Consider the following 22,921-nt stretch of genomic DNA (forward strand, 5'->3'; position numbering starts at 1 on the left):
GTAGTATCACTTTATCTAATAGAAATATCAAAAAACATAACATGAAATATACTCAATAATAAGGTTGATAGACGGTCTCCCTTAAAGAATCCATTCGTATTCAAATATTCATCATTAAACTAAAATTTAACATCGCAGTGACTCGCTCGATAGGTACCACGTACAGCACGTGGTGGTAAGTGATGACCGTCATTTATATTTCTAGTTAAAAAAAAAAATATAATAAATGTTATGAAATAAAAAATATATGTAGTGTAAAACTTTCTAAATAAATTTGTATATAAGATATAAAAGTCCATAGCTTTAGTTATTATTTACACAACTATAAAATAATGTATATAAAATATAAATATTGTAAGTAATTATAAAATTATAGATAGTTTTTTATCGTAATTATAGGTAAGTCAATCGTTAATTATAACGACATAAATATAAATGTAAATATTGTTTGTTATTTTGGTTTAGATATTTTCAATTATTTTAATGAAAACATCTGACAAATATATATCAACTTTGGATATCACAAGAACATTTCTCAATTTAGAATCGAATAAGACAATATTTTTATGTTTATATAGTGGCTTTTTAATGATGTTGTCATGCATATGTGCATTATATAGTGCTTTAACTGTACGTAGACAACTTTGCTATTATGTAGGTAAACGAAGAAATTATAATTATAAATTAATAAATTATTACATTATGTATTTATATGGATAATAAGGTACCTACTAAATTTATTTAATTATTTGATTTATTAGACTATATATTTGTGTAGATACACATAAATACATAATAATACATAATTTGCAATTAAATAATAGTTAACAAGCATATTTATTCATTTATTTTATAAAAATATCATTGACCTATTATAGTCCGTTCAATTGCAATGTAGGTATATATAGGTATAATATTATAATTTATAATTGAGATATACATTTTTTTCATAGACATATTAATAATATTATTTAATATAATTTAAATAAGCATATTATAATATTTCAACAATTACTGGGGACATCATTTATAATCAATCATATATATGGTAAAGCTCACACTACTAAATTTGGAGGCCAGATTGGAGTATACAATTAATCGTATGTATTATGTATAGGTAATTAAACTTACATTATTAGCTGAAAGAGTTGATACCGAGAGTGGAAATAGAAAACCTTTGATTGAGTTCTTTGAGAAAGAGAGATGGACAATTTAGGAGCAGGTATTGAAATTCGGAGTAATCCCCACCACAACTGGGCAGGAGGCAATTTTAGCTACTTTTGAGTGTTGAGTCCAATTTTAAATAAGTGGTATGGTAGTAGGTTGTGACCCACTGCGTAATCTGCTGTATTTGATTACGATAGCACGACTATATAAAAAATAAACACAATAGTAAACATAATAAACACGATTAGAACGATTATCGGAACGGACAAGCAGATTATACAAATGGAATAAAATATAAATGGATATAAAATATAAAAATGATCAGTTATTATCTGTCTATATTTGGAACTCAGTCTCAGAATGTTCGAGTTACCTATCTATAGTTTTTCTTTCAAGCAATCGAGGTGTTTGCCAGGGAATGCCATATTTTATTTTGACTTATCAAAGTTTCCGATTTTCCGACTTATCGAGGTTCGAATGTATAATATATTATATATAAATATATAATATTTTCTACTTTAGTATCTAGTCTTATACATACTACAATATAATAGTTACAGTCTACAGATATAATGGATTAGAAAAGTATCTATAAAATGTTATGATAATATTATATAAGTATTAAGTAGGTATACCTAATAACATTCTATTGTGTGTTAACTGTTAATATTTATTATTGAAAGTGCACTGGTAAAATACCAGTCCATAAAATATTTTTTTTTAAATATAAAAATAATGAGTGAAAAATTTCATATGGAATTCTTTTTATTAGGATTATATTTTTGGGAAGGTCTAAATTTTATTTTATTTTTCGAGGTACCAGTAATATAAGTATGTAAGTATGTGATTAGTGAATGACAAGAAAATACTCAAAAAAGTGAGAAAAAACCCGAGGGGTGGGCTCATATCAAACTTTCAAAGATTTAAATTTAAAGTTTTAATTCCCAAAATTAAACCTACTCATGTAAGAAGCTAGACCACTTTTGATAGTTATACACATTATTATGTATATAATAATATGTTTATTACTTTTTTTTTTTGTATTAACAATTATAATTATTTTGTAGATACCTGATTATCAATAATAATGATTAACTACAATATTTAAACATTAAACTTGTATATTTAATTTAAATATAGATTAGTGGTATTATGATGATCAGTGCAATATTTCAGCTTGGACTTGGAATAATAATATTCAACAGAATAACCGATCAAGAAACTATGGTAAAAAAAGAAATGAAATCGAGTTTTTTAAGTTACGACATTCAATCAGATGTCACACAACGTTGGAATTCATTTCAGTCTGAAGTAATCTATAGAATCTAAATCTAATTTAAATAGTTAAAAATAATAATAATACTCGTTTTTTTTTTATCATAAATTAGTTATTTATTTATTATAATATATATTATCTAGTAGGAGTATAAAAAGAAGAACATATATTCTTGAACTGAAAAGGCAAAAACAAATATCTTCAATACATAAATATTAGGTATACATTCACAAGCCTTATTAATTTTGTATATATTGAAACTATCACAATTCATAATAATAATTGAAACAAATAAAATATACATAGAAATCTTTGCACATTATACAGCAAGCTAATAAAAATATATTTTAAAACTATATTGAAGCTAGACCTAGAATGCTAATATAAAATAAATTACCATACCGATAATAATTACATATTAAATTTCACAATTACATATTTTAATAATCGAGTGTTACACATTTCTGGTACCAATTAAATAATATGTACTAGGAAATGAGTGAAATAAATAAAAAGAATTATTAATTTATTTTATGTATAGCTAGTGACCATTATTGTAAAGAGCAGACATTTTGGATAAATACTCAAATATTTTTCTTAAGAAAGTGTTTAAAATATAACTCAAATGCTACTATCTTCAGGCCATAATGGATTTAAAAAGTTAAACTTACTTTAATCACAGACAGTAATAAGTTTTAAACAATGATTCTTGTTTAATTAGTTATTATATTTAAAATATATACATATAGAATAGTGTAAGTGGTGTTTAACATAGCAATATAAGAATAATTGAGTATTTAATGCAAAATTGTATAAATAACTATAGAATATAAATTTTTTTACTACCTGTATCAAAAACTTCATAGTTTAAAATTTGAGTATTTTCTTTGTAATGCATCACTGCTAATGATTCAGAAAACCACAAATATGAGCAATATAGAGATATGAAGAAAATATACATTATAACTTATAAGACTAAAAATTATCAATAAGTTAATACTTTGACAGCAACAATTTTGTTATTGACTACAATTGTGATTAGATGCCAGCGTGTTTGTGTTGTAGAAATAATTATACAATTTAAATTTAGTAAAAATATCTAGTGACAGAGATAATAATAGCACTGGTTAATCAATGGTTATATCAATTTCCAAAAAAGTGTATTAAACTGTATATCGTATTTTACTCACTTTTTATAGACACATATGAGAATAAATATATTTTATAAAGAATATAATTCTTTATAATAAACTAACAAATGTAACAATGATATGTTTATCATGTAGGATTTAATTTAAATTATTCATATAATCATATTTAAGTGTTGTTTGTTAGTTTAATAATATCAGATAAATTATAGTTAATTCTAATTTACAATCAAAAAATGTCTTTTATATGAACTTTCATATACTGGTTATTATATAAAATAATCAGTTGGAGCATAAATTAACTATCAATATTTTTTTCTGCACACCTAAAAAAATTATCATTTAAATTTAACCAACAATTGTGTTTTATTCAGTCAGTTGCCATCTTAAAATATAGTTTACATTTAAATTCACAAACAATTGCACATCACAAAGCAAGGACATAATGTACCTCGCATAGTCGTATACTATAATTAAAAAAAATTAATCATTATCTTGACTTCAATTTTGAATTTTTTTTAATTATAAACAGTCTTAAAAAATAAACACATTGAAAAACAAAATTATCAATATTTTATGAAAAGTATAAATGAACAAAATAAAGTATAACAGTGTCCTTGCTTCCTTTCATATTCTAAAATACTTAACACTTGAATATTTTTCAACTTTGGGCCTATTTGATTTGAAATATCATCATATTCAAAAAAATATAAAAGTAAATACCTAGCTACATAGTTAGCTAATAAAATAAATTGATTAAAGTTTTTACTAATATTACACTGTACAAATCAAACTAATAAAGATAACAATCTGTACACATCACTGTTTTTACATTATTTGGCCTAACATTTTGATATATCATAGATTACCAAATAGTTTAAACTTAAGCCTATTGATTATGAGTTGACTGACCGTTGGTAGATTTTTGTTTTTCTCGGTTGTATTGTTCTAACATGTCTGGTGGTACAAGCATCCTAAGATTAGAGTTTTCTGTTTCTAGTAATCCAACTTTATCCATTAGTTCTGCGATTTTTTCTTTTAATACTTCTACTTCTTCACGCACAGCATACATTAGATGGCTTTTAACTAAATCCATAGCTTGTTCAATTTTGTTATCTATAGCAACAGTAGTAGTTGCGCTATTAGTGGTTCCATTATCAACATCTTCAGTATTATTGTCTTCTTTTTTTTTGTTGACAGTTTCTACAGTTTTCATTGAAGGTTTGTATGGAGCCATTTGTTGTTGGGAAGGAATGTAACAATTTTGCATACTATTAACATAGTTTTGGTTAATAGGTACATGTTGTTGCAGTGAATATGTCATTTGTTGTTGGGACATGGGAATTGTGGGTTGTATGTTATTTTGCGGCATAACGGTAATTTGAGGTTGTTGCATCATATTGGATTGACCCACTGGCTGTTGTTGCTGAATATGCATTTGTGTGGATGTAACAGTATTAGTCGGAATTTGCATTACAGCTTGTTGAAGTTGCATGGCGTTCAAACTTTGAGCCTGTGAATAAGTTGGTTGATGCATGATGGATTGATTATTTTGCATTGGTAATTGTTGAGGCTGAGATTGCATCATTTGTTGAGGTTGTTGATATTGCTGTCCTGTCTGTTGTATGTGTTGAGGTTGAATTACTTGTTGGTTTTGAGATTGAGATACAGACATTTGGGGATTTGATTGATTTAAGCCTAATTGTTGAGTTAGTACTTGATTTTGTTGAGACATACTTTGATTTGACTGTAGAATTTGTTGAGACATTGGTTGACTAGGTTGGCTAGTTTGGACTAATTGTTGCTGTATTTGCTGTTGAGGTTGTTGCTGTTGAACTTGTTGGTTTTGTTGATTTAACTGTTGTCCTTGATTAAGAGTTTGCTGAGGAATCATTTGCCCTGAATGATTTATTTGTTGATTATTTTGATGAATCATTTGACTCTGACTAATCGGTTGTTGTTGCGGAATCTGCTGTTGTTGAGGAATCTGTTGAGATTGAGGCTGAATTTGAGTGGTTTGCATTTGCTTAGAATGTTGTAATTGTGTCTGTAAGGGTATCTGTTGGCTCTGTAATGTAATTTGTTGAGGTTGATGTGAAATTTGCTGACTTTGCTGAGCTATTTGTTGCATTTGATTTGATTGAGGCATTTGATGTGGTTGATTGTTAATTTGAGTAAGTTGATTGATATGATGAGTTTGTTGAGGCAATTGCTGCTGAATTTGTGAACCTTGAGGTCCTTGTAATTGTTGTCCAACTTGTTGAATTTGTTGAGGCGCTTGTTGTTGTTGCTGCTGCTGCTGTTGCTGTGAAGAAGATACTTGCTGGACATGTGTCTGTTGTGGTTGTGGTGTTTGTTGAGGTTGTTGAATGTGTTGTTGCTGTGACATTTGTTGACTTTGTTGAGGAACGGACTGGGTTTGTTGAGGTTGACTAGGCTGAGAAATAGATGGCTGATGAGACAATTGCTGATTTTGTTGTACCATTTGAGATTGCATTTGATTTTGTTGTACCATATTTTGTTGTGGACTAGGCTGTTGTTGCATCTGTTGCACAGGGGGTGGCAACTGTTGTTGGTTTTGTTGTAGCTGCACATGATTTTGCAATGGTTGATTTTGAATAGGTATTGATTGAAATTGCTGTTGACCAATATGTTGATTGGACATAGAGACGGCAGTTGAAGATTCAGAAGAAACATTTTGAGACTGGACTGGTGTGGAGTTGTAATATTGAGGAACTTGTTGATTAATCATTTGATTAACTGATTGTTGTATAGGTGCACAGTTAGGTAAAACAGATTGACTCTGTGGTACAAATGACTTTTGAAACTGTGCTGGTATGTTATGCTGCATAATTTGTTGTTGTAAATTTGCCTGTGACATAGGTTGATATTGTTGTGGCATAGTTTGTGAAACATTCTGATCTACAGAATTTATATGCTGAATAGACTGTGGTTGTATTGATGGGTTTTGATTTTGCATAACATTGATAACTGGTTGAGTTTGTTGTAATTGAGATTGCATTACTCCAGCATTTGCAATAACTTGTTGTATTTGATGAGACTGTAAGCTGGAATGTGGTATACAATTCTGATTAATATTATTATGCTGAGCTGATAATTGAACTTGAGTAAGACTTTGTGGCTGAGGTGCTTGCACAGAAGTTGAAATTGGCTGACTTGTTAATACTGGGATTTGCATATTAGTCTGTAAACTTTGACCAGGAGACACACAAGCACTATGGATAGGAGTAGTTACACCAGACGATACAATATTATAAGTAGAAGTTGGATTTTTATAATTTTCAGAATTATTACAATTACTAGTATAAGTACTGACATTATTAGTACAAACTCTAAACTCAGGACTTTCATGATGGCCATTGTCTAACGGCTCAGTTGTATCCAAGTCATTTGCCTGAGAATAAGCTTTGTTATCACCATTTACCATTAATATTTTATTATTACCTGATTGTTGTTGATTCATTGAATGATCTAAAAAGTCCATACATACCCAACGACCACGTTTGAATGGTTCTGTACTTTCAATTTTCACCACTTTAAATCGTTCATTTCTATTTTTATTTTGAAGACCATTTAAATCACACTCATTCTTTTGTGAATTAGCATCAACACCATGCATATCTTCATTTTTTATAGAACCTAAAGAATGGCCACTATCTGAATTATCAACAATAGCCAGACCATATTGTGAGCTAGTAGGTATGACTGGTGCAGTACTGCCTAGATCATTAGACGTATTGTATACAACCATGTTGTCAGCATAATTTTGCAATTCAGCTTCATGCCTGTTATCTACTGTTCTGTGGTCATGAACATGTGAATCAGTGTCTGGAGAGTCTTCATCGTTGTCATCGTTATTCGGTTCTGTGATACTAGTGATTTCAAACGATGTCTTTTTGGTTACACAGTTATCACTAGATGGTGGTTGTATGGAATTAGTGTTTTCTACACAATTTTGTTTTATATCAGGTTGTACATCGTTGGCTTTTTGATCTGCACTACCGTCATCCATGGCGGTATTTATCAGTTCAATAATTGTACAATATCCCTACAATGGAATAACCTAGGCTGGAAACGTGGCCGCCTAAACACGTATAGTTAACAATGTATTGATATATAAATGTATTATAACAACGAGTTTAAAGTGTATAAGACAAAATATGTGCGTTACATACTTTCATTGAGTTTATGTGCAACATTGTATGCTTTGAATAACAAATGACTACAAGTCAGCGGCGCGAGGAAAAAAATTCAAAAAAAATATCAAACTGAAACGGACACGAGCGTACGCGTACCACCGTCCACCGTAGTCTACGACCGACTAGTTTCGACATCAATCGGACACTGCAGTCTGCGGCGCGGACACTGCAAGCGTCAACGTTGCGATCGACAGAAACAGAAGATAAACTGACGGCATCGAGAAACGAAACGGCAGAATCGTAATTCGTAAATAATCGTCAATTTGGATTTTTTCGCGTTTCACAGACGCAAACGTACGTACTGCTGCATATTTCCACGAAAACACGCCTCATCGACAAGGAATGCGCGAAAAAAAAACAACCTCGACCTTGCGAACATATGGCTATGACTCTTATCAGATATCGCGTACGATTTTTCATGGAACAAAACGGATTAATTTTTTTTTCATTTTACTCCATAGAAATGTACCATGAAGTAAGATATTATATAATAATTATAATATATACTGACTACTGACGTCTGAGTGTCTGACTTCATACCATAAGTAGTAAAAGGTCTATGGATATCATAGGTCATAGGGTAATACATATTACTCATTACTCTATGATGGATATATACAATGGAAATAAAGAATTGGACTGATATCAGAGGACAGAGCATGACTGCATGAGGTTCGGTCTTGTTCGGAGGAATCGCGGACAAAAAGTCCGGGGACAAAACGTCTGCTTTAAAAAAAAAGTTGGACAAAAAGTGAAAGTCCGGATTCATTTTTTACAATCGGACAAAAAGTCCGAAAATACAAAAAAAATTATTGTCCTAATTAATATTTATTTTGAAAATTTAAAAATGCTATACACATGTTATTATTATATTTTCGTATAACTAACAAAAATAACGGAAATCCACTATAGTAGTATAGTTAGGTACCTATAATAATGACAAATTTATATTTTTTTATTATAATTATGATATAATATTTTTATTTATTTTTTTGTTTAGATTGACGTGTTTATAAATAAAATAAAATGCATAGTTTATTAAAATGTATTTATAGTTACAAATAAATTTTGATATTGTTCTTATATGTTGTAATAAATTATATAATTATAAATGAAAATAAGAAAATTGAAATGAATATAATGTATTAATAATGTCTATAAACATTTTTAAATTTTTAATATAGGTAATATAATATGTTTTAATATTAATTATAAAAAATATTTAGTATTTTCGGACTTTTTGTCCGCAACACTAAAATGTGCTTAGACTTTTTGTCCGACTATAAAAACTGAATCCAGACTTTTTGTCCAACTTTTTTTAAACGGACTTTTTGACCGATTACTGGTACGGAGACCAAATCAATAGTCACTACTTAAAAAATATATCTTAAATCGTGGTCACTACTCGGTACACTGTTCAGTGGTCACTAGTCAGTAACAGACAACAGTTGTATCTTGTATACACTATACGGCTTAAGATTATCTATATTATATATTATGTATAATTAATACCGAGAGAGATAGAGTGAGAATAGTTCAACAAACATAACATTTTTAGAAAAAGATATAGCATACACATTAGGTTCTGTCCATAGTCATATTTCTTATAATAATGTTGTGTAACTCGAGTCTCGTATAATACAAGACTGTGCCACCGTGGTCTCTAATGCACGGGTATTGTCATATTGACTTCGTTTTTAAATTCTAACGATGTGTAAACTCTTGGCAAGTGGTGAGTGGCGATCCATAACAGGGTACCTATAACAATAAAATATAACTATCATAAACTATGATCTTGCACTTAAATCACGTGGCGACCGTGGCGTATCGCGTATATAGTATATGATACTATGATGTATAAGAACATAAACAAATGTATAAAAATTGCTTTAATACAATCATACATGTACGCTGTAATTTACTATTGCAGATAGTAATATAAAGATTTCCCCAAGAAATAATCTAATCTAGGAAATAAAATTTATTTATTTATCTATAAAAATTAATTATTTAAAATTTTACTTACATTACAATATTAGGTTTAAGTTTAAGTTTATTTAAGTTTTATTAAAACACATAAACTGCAATATGACCGCTGGCGGTCATTTAAAATTTTAAAATTTTATACTTTTGTGACCGCTATCTTTATAGCGTCTATACTTATAATCATTACTACCACACCAGTATACACCACACGACTGCTGTCTGCTGTAAATTAATATGATTTTAAATATTATACCTTTTAAAAGCGCAGTGACGTAGCGGGAATAATTACGATTCATTTAATGTAATTAACATATCGTTTTTATGATTTTAAATATGTTTTCAAATATAATAAATATAACTAATAAGGAATAAGACGGAAAAATATATTTGACTTTAACGATCCGATAAACGATGAACCATATTATAGAAATATAGAATATAGAATAACTGTCGGCGGTCACATGACAGTTAATGTATAATATATAGTATAATCATGCCCGAATCATGGGCGCCCACAGGAAATTTATCAAAGAGGGGCATAAATGCATAATGACATTAAACACTAAAAAATACATTAAAAAATGTTTATTCCTTTTATACTACAAAATGTGTTAGAATTATATGAAATCAAATACCAACCCCACACACTAAAGTAAAAATAACGATGAAATGTATATAAATCAAAATAAAAGTTAAAATGTTCAATATTCTATTTGAATTCCAGGGGAGAGGGCAAATGCCCCGTCTTTGCCCCCCTCCTCCGGGCGCTCATGAGTATAATAGTTAATAGGTAGGTATACTATAATATAATATATATTAATATATAATCGAATATCAATATCAATAACTCATTTTCTAGAAAAAAATGTTATATTAAATGAAAAATATTATAGGTTAGTAAATGACTAAAAAAAGTGTTATATATTATGGAACCTACGCATTTTGGACCTACGCAAAACAAAAAAATTTTAACTTAATTTTTTTTAAAAATGTTGATAGTTTTTGAAATAACGAGCAAGGCATATTTATTTTACATTTAAAAAATAAAATCACCCTGTAAATAATCTAACTATAAATCAAAAATACGATCAATTTCAAGAATTCAAGATATTATGATTTTTATCAAGTTGGCATATTTTTTATTTTTTTTTAAATTTTAATTTCATATAATGAAATACTTGGCCCCACTGAGAATAATCGTGCGGGCCTATATTAGTTTGTTCAATTTAACACCTGTTGACATTTTATTGATATCCAACCCATATTCTTAATTCCATAATAAGACTATCATACATGCCTCTCCAATGTAAAGTTTCAATAATTATATTAAAGAAAAGGAACTTTACTTCTTATTCTTCAAATCCGATACCTATTTCCGACTATGGCCAAATACTTAAGTAAATTTTCTGGTGTTTTATTATTTATACGTATAATGTTTGTGTTCAATTTTCTGTAATTTTTCATTCGATTTTGGTTTGACTATTCCTTTGGAAATAGTTATACCCCAGTATAGCTAAATTTGCGGATGAAAAAATCATTTTTACTTCTAATGACAATCCTATTTTCGTCAACGTTTACAAAGTCATCTAAATGACATAGTATTCATTATTCAAAACAGTGGCGGTCAATCGTGGGGGAATGAGTGGGGATAGTTCCCCCTTATGACTTTTTTCTTTAATATTTATAACAATTAAAAGTATATAATATATTGTACTATAATGTAGATGTATTAATTTTTGTTTTATTTTTTTCTCAAAACAACATCTATGAACGTATATTATATTATTATTATCTATAGATTATAGATCTAGACTCATTCTATAGGATCAAGGCTTGCTCGATGATCGTGAATATTCAATAACATAAACTCCTCACTTGTTATAAATAAAGTACTAATTTACCTTAATATTTAAAAAATTGATATTAGATATAAGTGTTAAGTGCATAACCATAAATTATATTTTAATGATCCCCCCATGACAAAATAATTTGACCGCCACTGATTCAAAATCGAAAATTTAAATAAAAATCGAAATCGAAAAATTTTCCCATATAACCTTCACTCCTAGACAATGTATAGTCCTTTTGGTCTCTCAGGCAAACAAAATTATATACCATTAGTAACCAACGCTTCTTATTAAACTATAGACGAAAGTGTCTATACTCTATATGACTGCACCCATGACTAGGTAAACAATCCAAACTAAAACTAAATAATAATTACTGTTATATTAAATCCTTCTGAAGCCTATTTAAGCTAATGGCGTATTCAACATAGCAACATGCCAACATTTATAAAATTCAAACGTTCCAATCCATTTATCCATATCACTTTATGTAATTAGTGACTAACCTAATTTAACCTAAGTGATAATAGTAATTACTAATTACTAATTACTAATGCAGTTAATGCGCCCTTCTATCGAACCATATTATACTCTATACATTCCGATCTTGCACTGCTGAAGTGTACGAACTATCCGAATTCACTTACTTCTGCACTACAATCAGTAAACATTCCTAGAAATCCACCAATAAGACTTAAAAAACACTGGTGTCGCGACTCGACAAGCCAAATTAATAAATAATATTAAAACATAAATAAAAAATCAATAAATATATATTAAATGTAATATGTAAAAATGTAAAATAGCCGAACTAGTCAATCGAGACGAGTGTTACTGCTGGGTAATTAAACTACTCCCCTCAAGCATTCATATCTTGTAATTTATTTTTCTTCTGCGCGTATATGCTTATTGTAAAATGTATTTATGGATTGTATATTTTTTAATAAATTTTAAATAAAAAACTATTTATTATTACTGGATCTCACATTTTCATGTACCTATACATACTATACATAGCTAGTATACGTACCTACATGGTATTATGGTACATAATATAAGTTATATATATATATTCCACAATTATAAAGAAAACAACGTAAAATAATGATAAAAAGATAAAATATTATCGCATGAATATCGTTTTTGAGTTTTACGACTGCAGCCAAGAGTAACTTCTACAATTTACAATAATATCAATAAAATAATATATATGTCATATGTAGCTAGTCAAAATAGATTTTGTCATTCATATAATAGTATTGAAGTAATTTTATCCATTTTGAATATACCTATTTTCTGATTTTCAATGTCAACTTATCAGAAGTCACTATACTTATCTAGGAAAAAAACGACATTATAAATAAATATACATTTAAACAAATTTTATATAATAAATATACCACATCAAAAAACGTTAAAAGTAGTTAACTTTAAAATTTAAAATAAGTATTAATTAAGTATAAATATATTACAAAAAGTAAATTATTGTTAAATTAAATAAATAAATAATAATAAAAATAAATTCTATTGATATCATAATATTGAATAGTATACGACACATGCAGTTAACTTTAAAATTTCAAATAAGTATATTATTTATACATATATAAATAAATATGTAATAAAAAGTCAATTATTGTTAAATTAAATAAATAAATAATAATATACGACACATATCGCAATCCAATATGTGTATCATTGTGTATAGGTATACAAATATAACTTTAAGCTAATGATCTGTGATGTTGAAGCCTTACTTCTAATATAAATATATATATAACTTATATATTAAAAAAATTAATATAAATTTAAAGTTTATTTCAACAAGCGTGCTGTCAAATTTCTATGTAATTTAAAAATAATTTTATTTATGACAATTATTTTAATAACTTTTAACCAAAATTAACGTTTTGTCGTTTTTTTCCGTGTCGTTTTTTACCGATTACCGAATAATAATATTGTTTATTATTTCTTATTAGTTATCAATTCAGAATTAGAACCATATAATATGTGAAGAATGAAGATTTCTCTAGAATACCTAATTTCTTGGTCCTCTCTCCGTCATAAGATTTTACTTGTTACTTGTATGTATATACCTACTGGGTAACGGCGGTAACGCTGTACTGCTTTCTGCTAACTTTGTAGTTTATGATTATTTTCATTTGCCCTATCTTGTTCTCATTCGGGTTTCTTATTATTGAGGACTGTTTCGTCCTTTGGGGGTTCTTAAGTCAAACAGATTATAATATAAAGAACAATGCAAAATTGAAATTAGGTAATTATTTTGCCCATGGGCGTAGGTAAGAAATATTTTCGGAGCCGGTTTTTGTCTAAATCTATATTAATATTATAAAATTATGAATAATTTATTTGTATGTATTAAATAATACAATTGTTTTATATAATTTCGAGGGGTGTTTGAACACCCAAAACCCTCCCCTTACCTACGCCCATGATTTTGCCTCTATATAGGTGAGTTGTTTTTTGTATTTTTTATTTTTTTTCTATGTGAATTGTATTATTATTTATTATCGCTACCTATACGTAAAAAAAATAAAAGAACTAAAAATATCCATATGACTTGTACAGATACAGTAATATACAGACTATAATATTACTGTAATAAAATTATTAAAATGTATACCCATAAGACTATATTTGGAAATAGTTATTTTTCTCTGTTCAAAAAAATTAGATACCTACACACTACATAATACATGTATCTCATAAAGCTTATAGTAAGTTATTTTCACGTAAAACTATGAAGTTCATTTTACGTGTATCAGTGTTTAAACCGTTTACTGATATAATATGTAGATGTAACCCGATTCGGGCCCCTTAAATATATAAGAAACAATTCGTGGGCGCTGGAGCAATGCACTATATGAAGATATCTATATGATATTATATATGTACCCAACTGACTAATTATTTATTATTATAAATTACACTTGTACAGTATCGTTGTTTTATTCAGCTTGACACAAGAAAAAAAAATTGTGTTCCTATTTTCTTATAAATTGTATTACGTTTAAACATGGTGTATTATGATTTTAATTTAAATACCGAGGTACTATTATTACCTACTTGGTGGCTGGTTACCTATTATAAGTAAAAATACATACCTCCCTATAATAATATGCAGATACCTACTACACTTACCACTATCATTAAATTCGTAGAATATCGAAATTTTTTTTTATTTTCAATTTCTAAAAATATAGTACAATAATTGAATGTGATGGCTTAGTCTTTAATTAATGTAAATTAAGACACTGCTTATTCTTAATGATCCACAATTTACACTCAATTAACCTTATTTAAAAATAATAAAAATATGTACATGTAGTCATGTAGTTATATTTATATATTGTTGTAGTTATTGGTATATGCAATGTACTGTCATTGTCGTATAAAAATAGTTGGCTTTTGCCCTGTTACTACAAAAATTACGACCAACAATAGAATGTATGAGTGAGACGGTGCTTCATATTTTTATGATTTTTCAATAGGTACCTACTTAAACTTAATACTTATATAGTTATATCTTAAAATATCATAAAAACAGCAATACTTACCTACAAGCACGTATACAAAAAAAATTTCGTTGAGGGGGGGGATTTACAAAATATAGCAATACAAATTGTGCCGCAACATAATTTACTCAAAATTATTTCGGGGGGAGGGATGCGTTATTTGTCATGTTTTAAGAAATTCTTTTAGTAATCATTATTTATAATATAAATATATATAATATATTATGTGCAATGTGCATTAGAACCTGACTACCTGTGTTCGCGATTAACCGCTCTTTCGAAAATTTGTTTAAATAAAAAGTAAAGGAATAGCCGCGTAACTAGAAGGTATATTTTACGTAGGTTAAGAACAATAAATAATAATAGTGTATTAGTGTGTGGACTGTATTTTAAATAGTTTTATATAGACGAAGATTTTATACTTGGAAAATAATTTTTAATCACAAAAAACAAAGAATGATTATTTCATATTTCAAGTCCTAACTTCATAACATGACATTGTAAATTAATGTAATTTATTAAATATAAAAATATAGTCTCAATTAACCGTGGTTTTTATTTATGGTGTGACCCCTATGGTAATCCACCATTACCACGAATAAATAATCGAGGTTCTACTATAAGTCTATAAAATAAACCTATATAGGTATAGGCTTAATTTTTTATGATAATTATAATTCAAATACTTACTTTCTTTGTATTAGTATGTTTTAAAAATATTTAAATTTCATATTCATATTATCTTAAAAAAAATAAATAATAGATTACTAAAATAAACTCATGAAACAAATTTTTAAATGAACCGAACACCTTATTTGTCTTGAATCCACTTTAAAATTGAGAAATTTATGTTATAATACTATTCTTGATCTTTTTTTAACAAGTTGACTAGGTACTTAATTTTATGAATTATGTAAAAATACAAATATACAATTATATAGGTAGGTATTATTATCTATAAGATTTAGTATTTTTTTATTAACTATTGTTGATGTATCTATATTCTTATATTAAAAATTTTTGTTGATGATTAATATTAAGTAGATTAGATTCTTTTTAGACAGTAAATAATTTAAACAGCCTTATATTGAATAACATGCTGTGCATAGGCGTTGATTTGATTATTGAATTTTAGGGGGGCTTAAACCTTTCTTTGCAAAATATTCCGAGGGGGCTTTGTCTTCACACCCCCTCAATAATATCAATATTATTTTCAATACACCAAAATTACCAACTAAAAAGGTAAACTACGTATACTCATAGATAATTATCTGTGCGTATACTATATACAGTGTATCAAAGTCTGATTATAGGAAATTTTTATTTTTGTCATTGCGACCGTCGCGCCGTTGACGAGTATTCTCTATTCCAAATAAGAACAGGCTTCGGTGTTCGGCGGTCAACTTGTGCGCATGGCTATACAACACAGCAGGCATGCAGGTAGGTGGGAGGTAGGTTAGGACAAACGGGTGTAATATGTCGGCCGTCCGACGTAAACTGGTCGCCGCCGAAGCCTGTTCCTATTTATAATTTAGTACAAGTATTAGGTCATGTTGTAATAATTATTATATTGACAACATTTCGGGGGAAAAAAATATATTTTGTAAAGTTCCAAGATTTTGGCAATTATTGTAAAATAAGTATGACGTCCAGCTGGCCATGTGATTTTGAAGAATGTTCAATAATTTTGGAGGTCTTTCGATCTTTTTTTTTTTTTTTTGGGGGGGGGGAGTGCTAAGCTCCTAAGCACCCCCCAATCATCGCCTATGAGGCTGTGGCTTTCCCTTTAATTGAAGCGTAGTTATTCATAAAACTCACGTTGCAATATTAGAAAGATGCAACTGTTGATAAATTAAAAAGTGGTTATGTTATAATAGTACATTTTGAATTCTTTATGAATTACAACTTTGTTTTCAGTTTTCATGTTGCGGATTATATGGTGAAAATAGTTATAAAGCAAAACAATTACCAATACCAGTATCATGTTTTAAAAATCAGTGGACCCTTAAACAATATGCTGAAATAAATAATTGTCATATGGGTTGTTTTGAATTAGTGAAAAAACTCGAAGAAAAATTTTTGAATCCAGTCATCGTTTTAACATTTTTTTGTTCATTTCTACAAGTATGAAAAAAATATTTAGCAGTCACTTGTATAATCTGTGTCTTAACTTACACTTATTCACACAGATGTCAAATGCTATTTTGATTTTGAATTTGTTGAGACCTAAACCAAAACCAAGAAGATACAACATTGCTTATAGAAGAACTTATAACACATCTTAGCAAATGAAAATATAAATATAAATAAAATATAAATAAAATAAAATTATTACATTCAAGAATACTATCTTATATTATTAATATAATTACAGTTTTCAGTCAACTTTTTCCTTTTGATAAAAATCATAAATTAAGGAAACAATATGATGTTTTTAAATCTATTAACATTGTAAAGTTTTTATAATTTTCCAATGATTTATTGATTATACTTCAATTTGCATTTTCATCCTTTACAATTTCCAAACATCTTCTAGCAAATTCTTCAAATATAGGTTCAATCATAGCTTTTTCCAATTCTTCATTGGGACTAGTACTATTGTCTATTTTTTCCAATAATTTTTGTAAATAAGAATCAGAAACTAATTCTCTTAGACGATTATCATAACCTAAAAATAAAACAATTAAAATAATTTATCAATAGCAAAATAAGTTAGTTATAACCTCTACTTATTATTAAATTAAATTTAAATATGTACATAGTTTTAAAAAAAAAATATATTAGAAATCTAAAAAATAGAACAGTTTTAAATAATAAAAAATAATTTAAGTGAGTTAAGAGTTTAACTGTTTAGATCATATCAAGTTTGAAATATAACTTAATACATTCACAACCACATGTCAACTATATTTGTTATAGGATTCTCTTTAGATATATTAGTATTATTTACTGTAGGCATATTTTATTTATTTTTTATATAAGGTTTTTCTTAACGACTTTCTAAATTATACTGTGGTTGTAAACATGTTAATAACAATGCCAGATTGAAAGCATCTTGAATTGATTTTAATTACATACATCTAATTAAAGTTTGGTTAATCATAAATGTTACTAATAATAAAACCTAAACATAACAAGAATTAGATTAATACCAAGTTAAGTTATACATACAAAGTAAATTTAATTTTTCTGATGGGATTGTGTCTTCAGTTGGATACAGTTGTTCATTTTTCACCATTTCAACTGATGCATCTTGATTGCTTATGGTACAATCACCTGATAGATGATTTTGGTAACATGCAACTGAACAACTTTAAAAATAATAAATTGTTTGATTGCTTAAAATCATTATTCTACAAAAAAAATTGTATCAATTATAACTAAAATTTTTACTATCAATGGATATTTTAATGAAAACATGAAAAATTATATGTTTTATCTGATTCTAGATTAAAATACATATAAATTTAAAAATTTAGAAAAATTGTTTTATTTTTAAAAATGTATATCTTTAATTTAAGTAATACATCATATACTAATAAAGTAAAACATTTTAGGAATTATATTAATTTAAATACAAGAAACAAATATCGTGAAATGTTGTTTAAATTAATAGACTACTATAAAATTAGAAAGGCATTAAGTAAATTTTCAATATCTCTACTTCTATTTTTGATCCCTAGTGTACTATAACCAAATACTATTTATCGTATATAGTATTTGCTATAACTCAATAGTACCCAATTCACGCCATGATGTTTTGTTTAGTGAGCATTATTTACTAGTCACATTATTAGCATTATTGTTTAAATTTTAAGATGTTTCTGTTTAACATAGACCAATTTTATTGAACTATTGAATTTTTCAATAAAAATAAATATTGTCTTACTAAGTTTGAAAATTGATTGTTTTATTAATATCAAAAATATGTAATTAAAACTACTAAATAAAAACAATATTGAATCAAATTAGATTTTAAATATATTTATTTAATATAAACACGGATTGTATAAAGTTCAAAGCAGTACACTATAGTTACTATATTACACATAAAAAACATTGCAATACTGTACACATCGTAAATTGAGTATGGTGAGCTTTGATTATATTATATCATATTATAATAATTAATGTCATAACATAAAATTTAAAAAAATTATTTTATCCGAATACTGTTTTACCAATATCTGGAAAATATTTTTTTAACAAGTACCTGAACATGAAATTTTTTAAGATGAGCAAGTGATTTAACCCAAATTCTAAAAACTGGATAAAATAGAATTAAAAAAAAAATGTATAGAATTATTTAAACATTAATACTCACTACTTGACGTTTCTGCATTTTGGACATTTATATTTGGATTTGTTAACTTCACAAATATTACACTTCATTTCACTTTTGTGCTAAAAACAATTTATTAAATGAATCAGTTTCAACTTATTTTTATAAATATTAAATAAAAACAAAAAGTTGAAAAACTAATAAGAATAGAATCATAATAAATTAATAAATATTTATGTATTTTTTTCTTTACTTCAGAATTTCTCTAATCTTAAAAAAACGTGTTTGTAAAAATTATTGTTATCTGTGACTTCTAATTGTAGATGATAAGGAATAATGATAAATAGTCTGTAATTTAAATATAGTAGATAAGTAGATTACGTAATAATTGAGTCGCAGAATAATAATATATAAATTTATTCTGTGATTGAGTAGTACATTTTTGAAATGTTCTATTACTCATGACAAAATAGATCTATTTTGTCATGCTATTACTATCTTTTGTCTATCACTATTATTAAATAAAATAAAAATAAATATTTTTTAATTAAAGCATGGCTTAAATTTTAAATAGTATAATAGACCCAGCATTATTATTCGATTTGAAAAAATCATGATTTGTTTAGTATTCAGTTTTCATGTTTCTAACTTCTGAGCAAATTAACATTGAATTTAAAAAAAATGTACCACAGCCAATTGAAAAAAATTCTGACAAAAATTTTTGTCCACCCTCGTGTTTCTTTTGTCCTGACTTCTGGATATATTTAATGATTTTTTCAAAGAATAAATGCACGTTTAGTTTAAAAATGTATAGCATATATTACATTACCATTGATTACCTTTTACCTACATATAAGATATAACCACAATCTTTTTGGAAATTTGTACGCTATATCAAAGACTTCCTTGGAACATTCCAAAATATGTCCATTTTGGTGAAATTAAAGCTTATTCCGATGACAAATTTACAAATTTGTTTATAATTTATCTTATTTTTCCTCCATTTTTGTTGACCCACGTGTTATATCTGAAATAGATATACTTCCTCATATTTCTGTCAATTCTCTTTTCTTCCTTCTCATATCTCCATTTCGAGTATTATAATATATTAATCTATGATTACGAGTGATGACTGATGACTGATGAGGTATTTGTATCTCTTGAATTATTATCAAATACCCGTAGTTTCCGTCCTGATGGAATAGCTGCCTCTCTTTTTATCGCCCCTTGATGTACTCGTTCACCAATATCGGATATTGAATATCCTCTATTTTTAACAAATTACTTCCTGCCTGAGGAGATATTTGGAAAGGTAACCGTGTTACTTCGATTTTAAAATCAGGAAATCTGGCAGATATTATCAACTACCAAACAATCTCTGTCCTCCCTTTATTAAGTAAAATATTCAAATCAATCGTACTTAAAACATATTGAAAGGTCACTTTTGTTGACACTTTATCAGTAAGTACAGGGACGGATTTACCATTTTTCCGTCCCAATACATTATAACACTATTTTTCTCTATATATAAAAATGGATCCAAAAATGTATAACAACTCATCAATTGAGAACGGCTTGGTCGATTTGGCTCAAATTTTTTTTTAATTGTTCGTAATTGCCAGGAGAAGCTTTTTACGAAAAACATTTTTTGATGATTGATTTTTTGAGTTCCGGAATGTTTTTTCGAATTGAAAAAGCTACAGCAAGCTTTAGCTTATAAAATTGTCCATATGATATAATTAATCATTAAAATGGTGCCCCCGGCCATCATCAAAAAAATGGATCAACATGGAGAAAACGATTTTAACATGGGTTTACTACATGGGCTTAACAACCTTATTACGCTCCCATAATTCCAACAGTAGTGGTGGCCGAATGGCGGTTAAGGTGTCATTTAAAGAGTATCAAGCCCAAGGTATTAAAACTTTTTTGCAGATTTTTTTTAAGAGTATTTTCTTTTTGGCAAAACATAATTTACCGGGTCAGCTAGTATTATATAAATAAAAGTAAAATTATACTGAAAAATTACGGCGCCCATGATAGATGTTGCGCCCTAGGCACGTGCTTAGCTTGCCTAAATGCCTATGCGTAAATCCGCCTCTGAGTAGGTACCATTACATAGGCGCAAATAGGGGGGCGCTTAGTTGGTATTAGCACCCCCAATTTTAAAAGTAGCACCCTCAAATACTTTTTTTATAAAAGCTTTTTTATAGCTATTCAACGCTATATAAGTAAACCAGTCAGACTCAAGAAAACATGGACATACAAATGATTTTATATTCATTAGAGTCATTAGACTTAAATGAAGTACAAAGAGAGTTGAAAATAAAATTTGTTTGATAAAATAGTTTTTGTTTTATATTATATAATATATTAACTTTTTTTGATACTTATTGTAAAACTTTACTGTTCATTTTATATAAATTTGTTCATGTATTGTTAATAAATTTAAAATGTATTATTAAAATTTGTATCTAAATTAATGAATTATAGAGTATTAGCTTTTATTATACTATAATTAGTAGTTTTATAGACATATAAATATAAATTACATAGGTATATTAATAATCTTATAATATAATTGTCAATTATTGAAATAGTTAATAAATTTATTTTCCTGCGAGCATAGCGAGCAGCTTTGTCATAAGGGCCCATATGAAATTTTAGCCTCAGAGCCCAATAGATCCTTAATTCGGCCTTGGTTTTGACTCTTTCCCACTCTTACATGTTACCGAAATTAAGGATTTGGTCTTCTTCTATGTTCCCTCACTTGATTTTTGACCTCATATTGATTTTATTTTTTGAAAAGCTCTCCGTGTACTAGGTTTTTAAGACATCAATCATCAAACTTTGATTCTCCTAAATGTTTTTTATCACTATATAGCTCGCTTGTAAGGACATTATTAGAATACGGTGCCATAGTCCCTTTATTCCTTAAAGGACATACGCCATCTTAATAAAGTTCCAGAATTGTTTTCTCAGTTTTACCAGTTGTCGTCTCAATATTTCTCATCTTCCTTAAGGCTATAGTCATATCAGCAATGTTTTTGGTTTTAAATTGTTATCTGTACGTCCTAATAACTATCCAGTTGTAGTGTTATTAATGAGCTTATTGTACATTGAAGGAAATATTGATGCATCCAGTTTGTTAGAACGAATCGATATTTGGAGATTATTTTACATACCAGTAAACCATACTAATTCTGCTAATAATTCTCCGCTGATCAGAATGATGTCGATAGCCAATTGCAATTGGTAATTTTTTTTCACATCTTGGCCAGCTTCAATACCTCACTATATTTTTTATTACAGATGATTCTTTGTAACTAATTGTAAAATTAGTATTTTTACTTTGTTTAAAATAATTCCAAAATCTGTTTGACATTTATTCTAATAAATAAAAATAAAAAAATAAGCAAGGAGTATCCAACTTTTTTAGAAGACTATTTATTCAGCTTT

General features: G+C 27.7%; 3 protein-coding genes across 4 annotated transcripts; 1 reads left to right on the forward strand and 2 right to left on the reverse strand.

The window, feature by feature from the left end:
* The first annotated feature begins 1,441 nt into the window (after positions 1-1,441).
* On the forward strand, positions 1,442-17,502 carry LOC132921143 (uncharacterized). Its single transcript, XM_060984005.1, has 4 exons — positions 1,442-1,638; positions 2,308-2,478; positions 17,098-17,304; positions 17,370-17,502. The coding sequence occupies exons 1-4, from the start codon at positions 1,528-1,530 to the stop codon at positions 17,463-17,465; spliced, it is 585 nt and encodes a 194-aa protein (XP_060839988.1). The 5' UTR covers positions 1,442-1,527; the 3' UTR covers positions 17,466-17,502.
* Positions 3,939-8,159, reverse strand: LOC132921030 (putative uncharacterized protein DDB_G0271606). The gene is made up of 2 exons (XM_060983838.1): positions 7,788-8,159; positions 3,939-7,696 (listed from the first exon to the last, which is right to left on the reverse strand). Exon 2 carries the CDS (start codon positions 7,622-7,624, stop codon positions 4,481-4,483), a length of 3,144 nt encoding a protein of 1,047 aa, XP_060839821.1. The 5' UTR covers positions 7,625-7,696; positions 7,788-8,159; the 3' UTR covers positions 3,939-4,480.
* Positions 17,503-17,508: 6 nt separating the features above from the next.
* LOC132921154 (zinc finger HIT domain-containing protein 3) lies at positions 17,509-19,722 on the reverse strand. Of its 2 annotated transcripts, XM_060984016.1 has the most exons (4): positions 19,505-19,721; positions 19,394-19,446; positions 18,352-18,491; positions 17,509-17,848 (listed from the first exon to the last, which is right to left on the reverse strand). In XM_060984016.1, exons 1-4 carry the CDS (start codon positions 19,529-19,531, stop codon positions 17,673-17,675), a joined length of 396 nt encoding a protein of 131 aa, XP_060839999.1. In that variant the 5' UTR covers positions 19,532-19,721; the 3' UTR covers positions 17,509-17,672. The 2 variants fall into 2 exon arrangements, with proteins under 2 accessions (XP_060839999.1, XP_060840009.1); XM_060984026.1 differs by lacking the exon at positions 19,394-19,446 and having other exon boundaries at positions 19,505-19,722.
* Positions 19,723-22,921: the final 3,199 nt, after the last annotated feature.

The sequence above is a fragment of the Rhopalosiphum padi genome, chromosome 1 (genome assembly GCF_020882245.1).
Source record: "Rhopalosiphum padi isolate XX-2018 chromosome 1, ASM2088224v1, whole genome shotgun sequence".
In the NCBI taxonomy this organism is placed as follows: domain Eukaryota; kingdom Metazoa; phylum Arthropoda; class Insecta; order Hemiptera; family Aphididae; genus Rhopalosiphum; species Rhopalosiphum padi.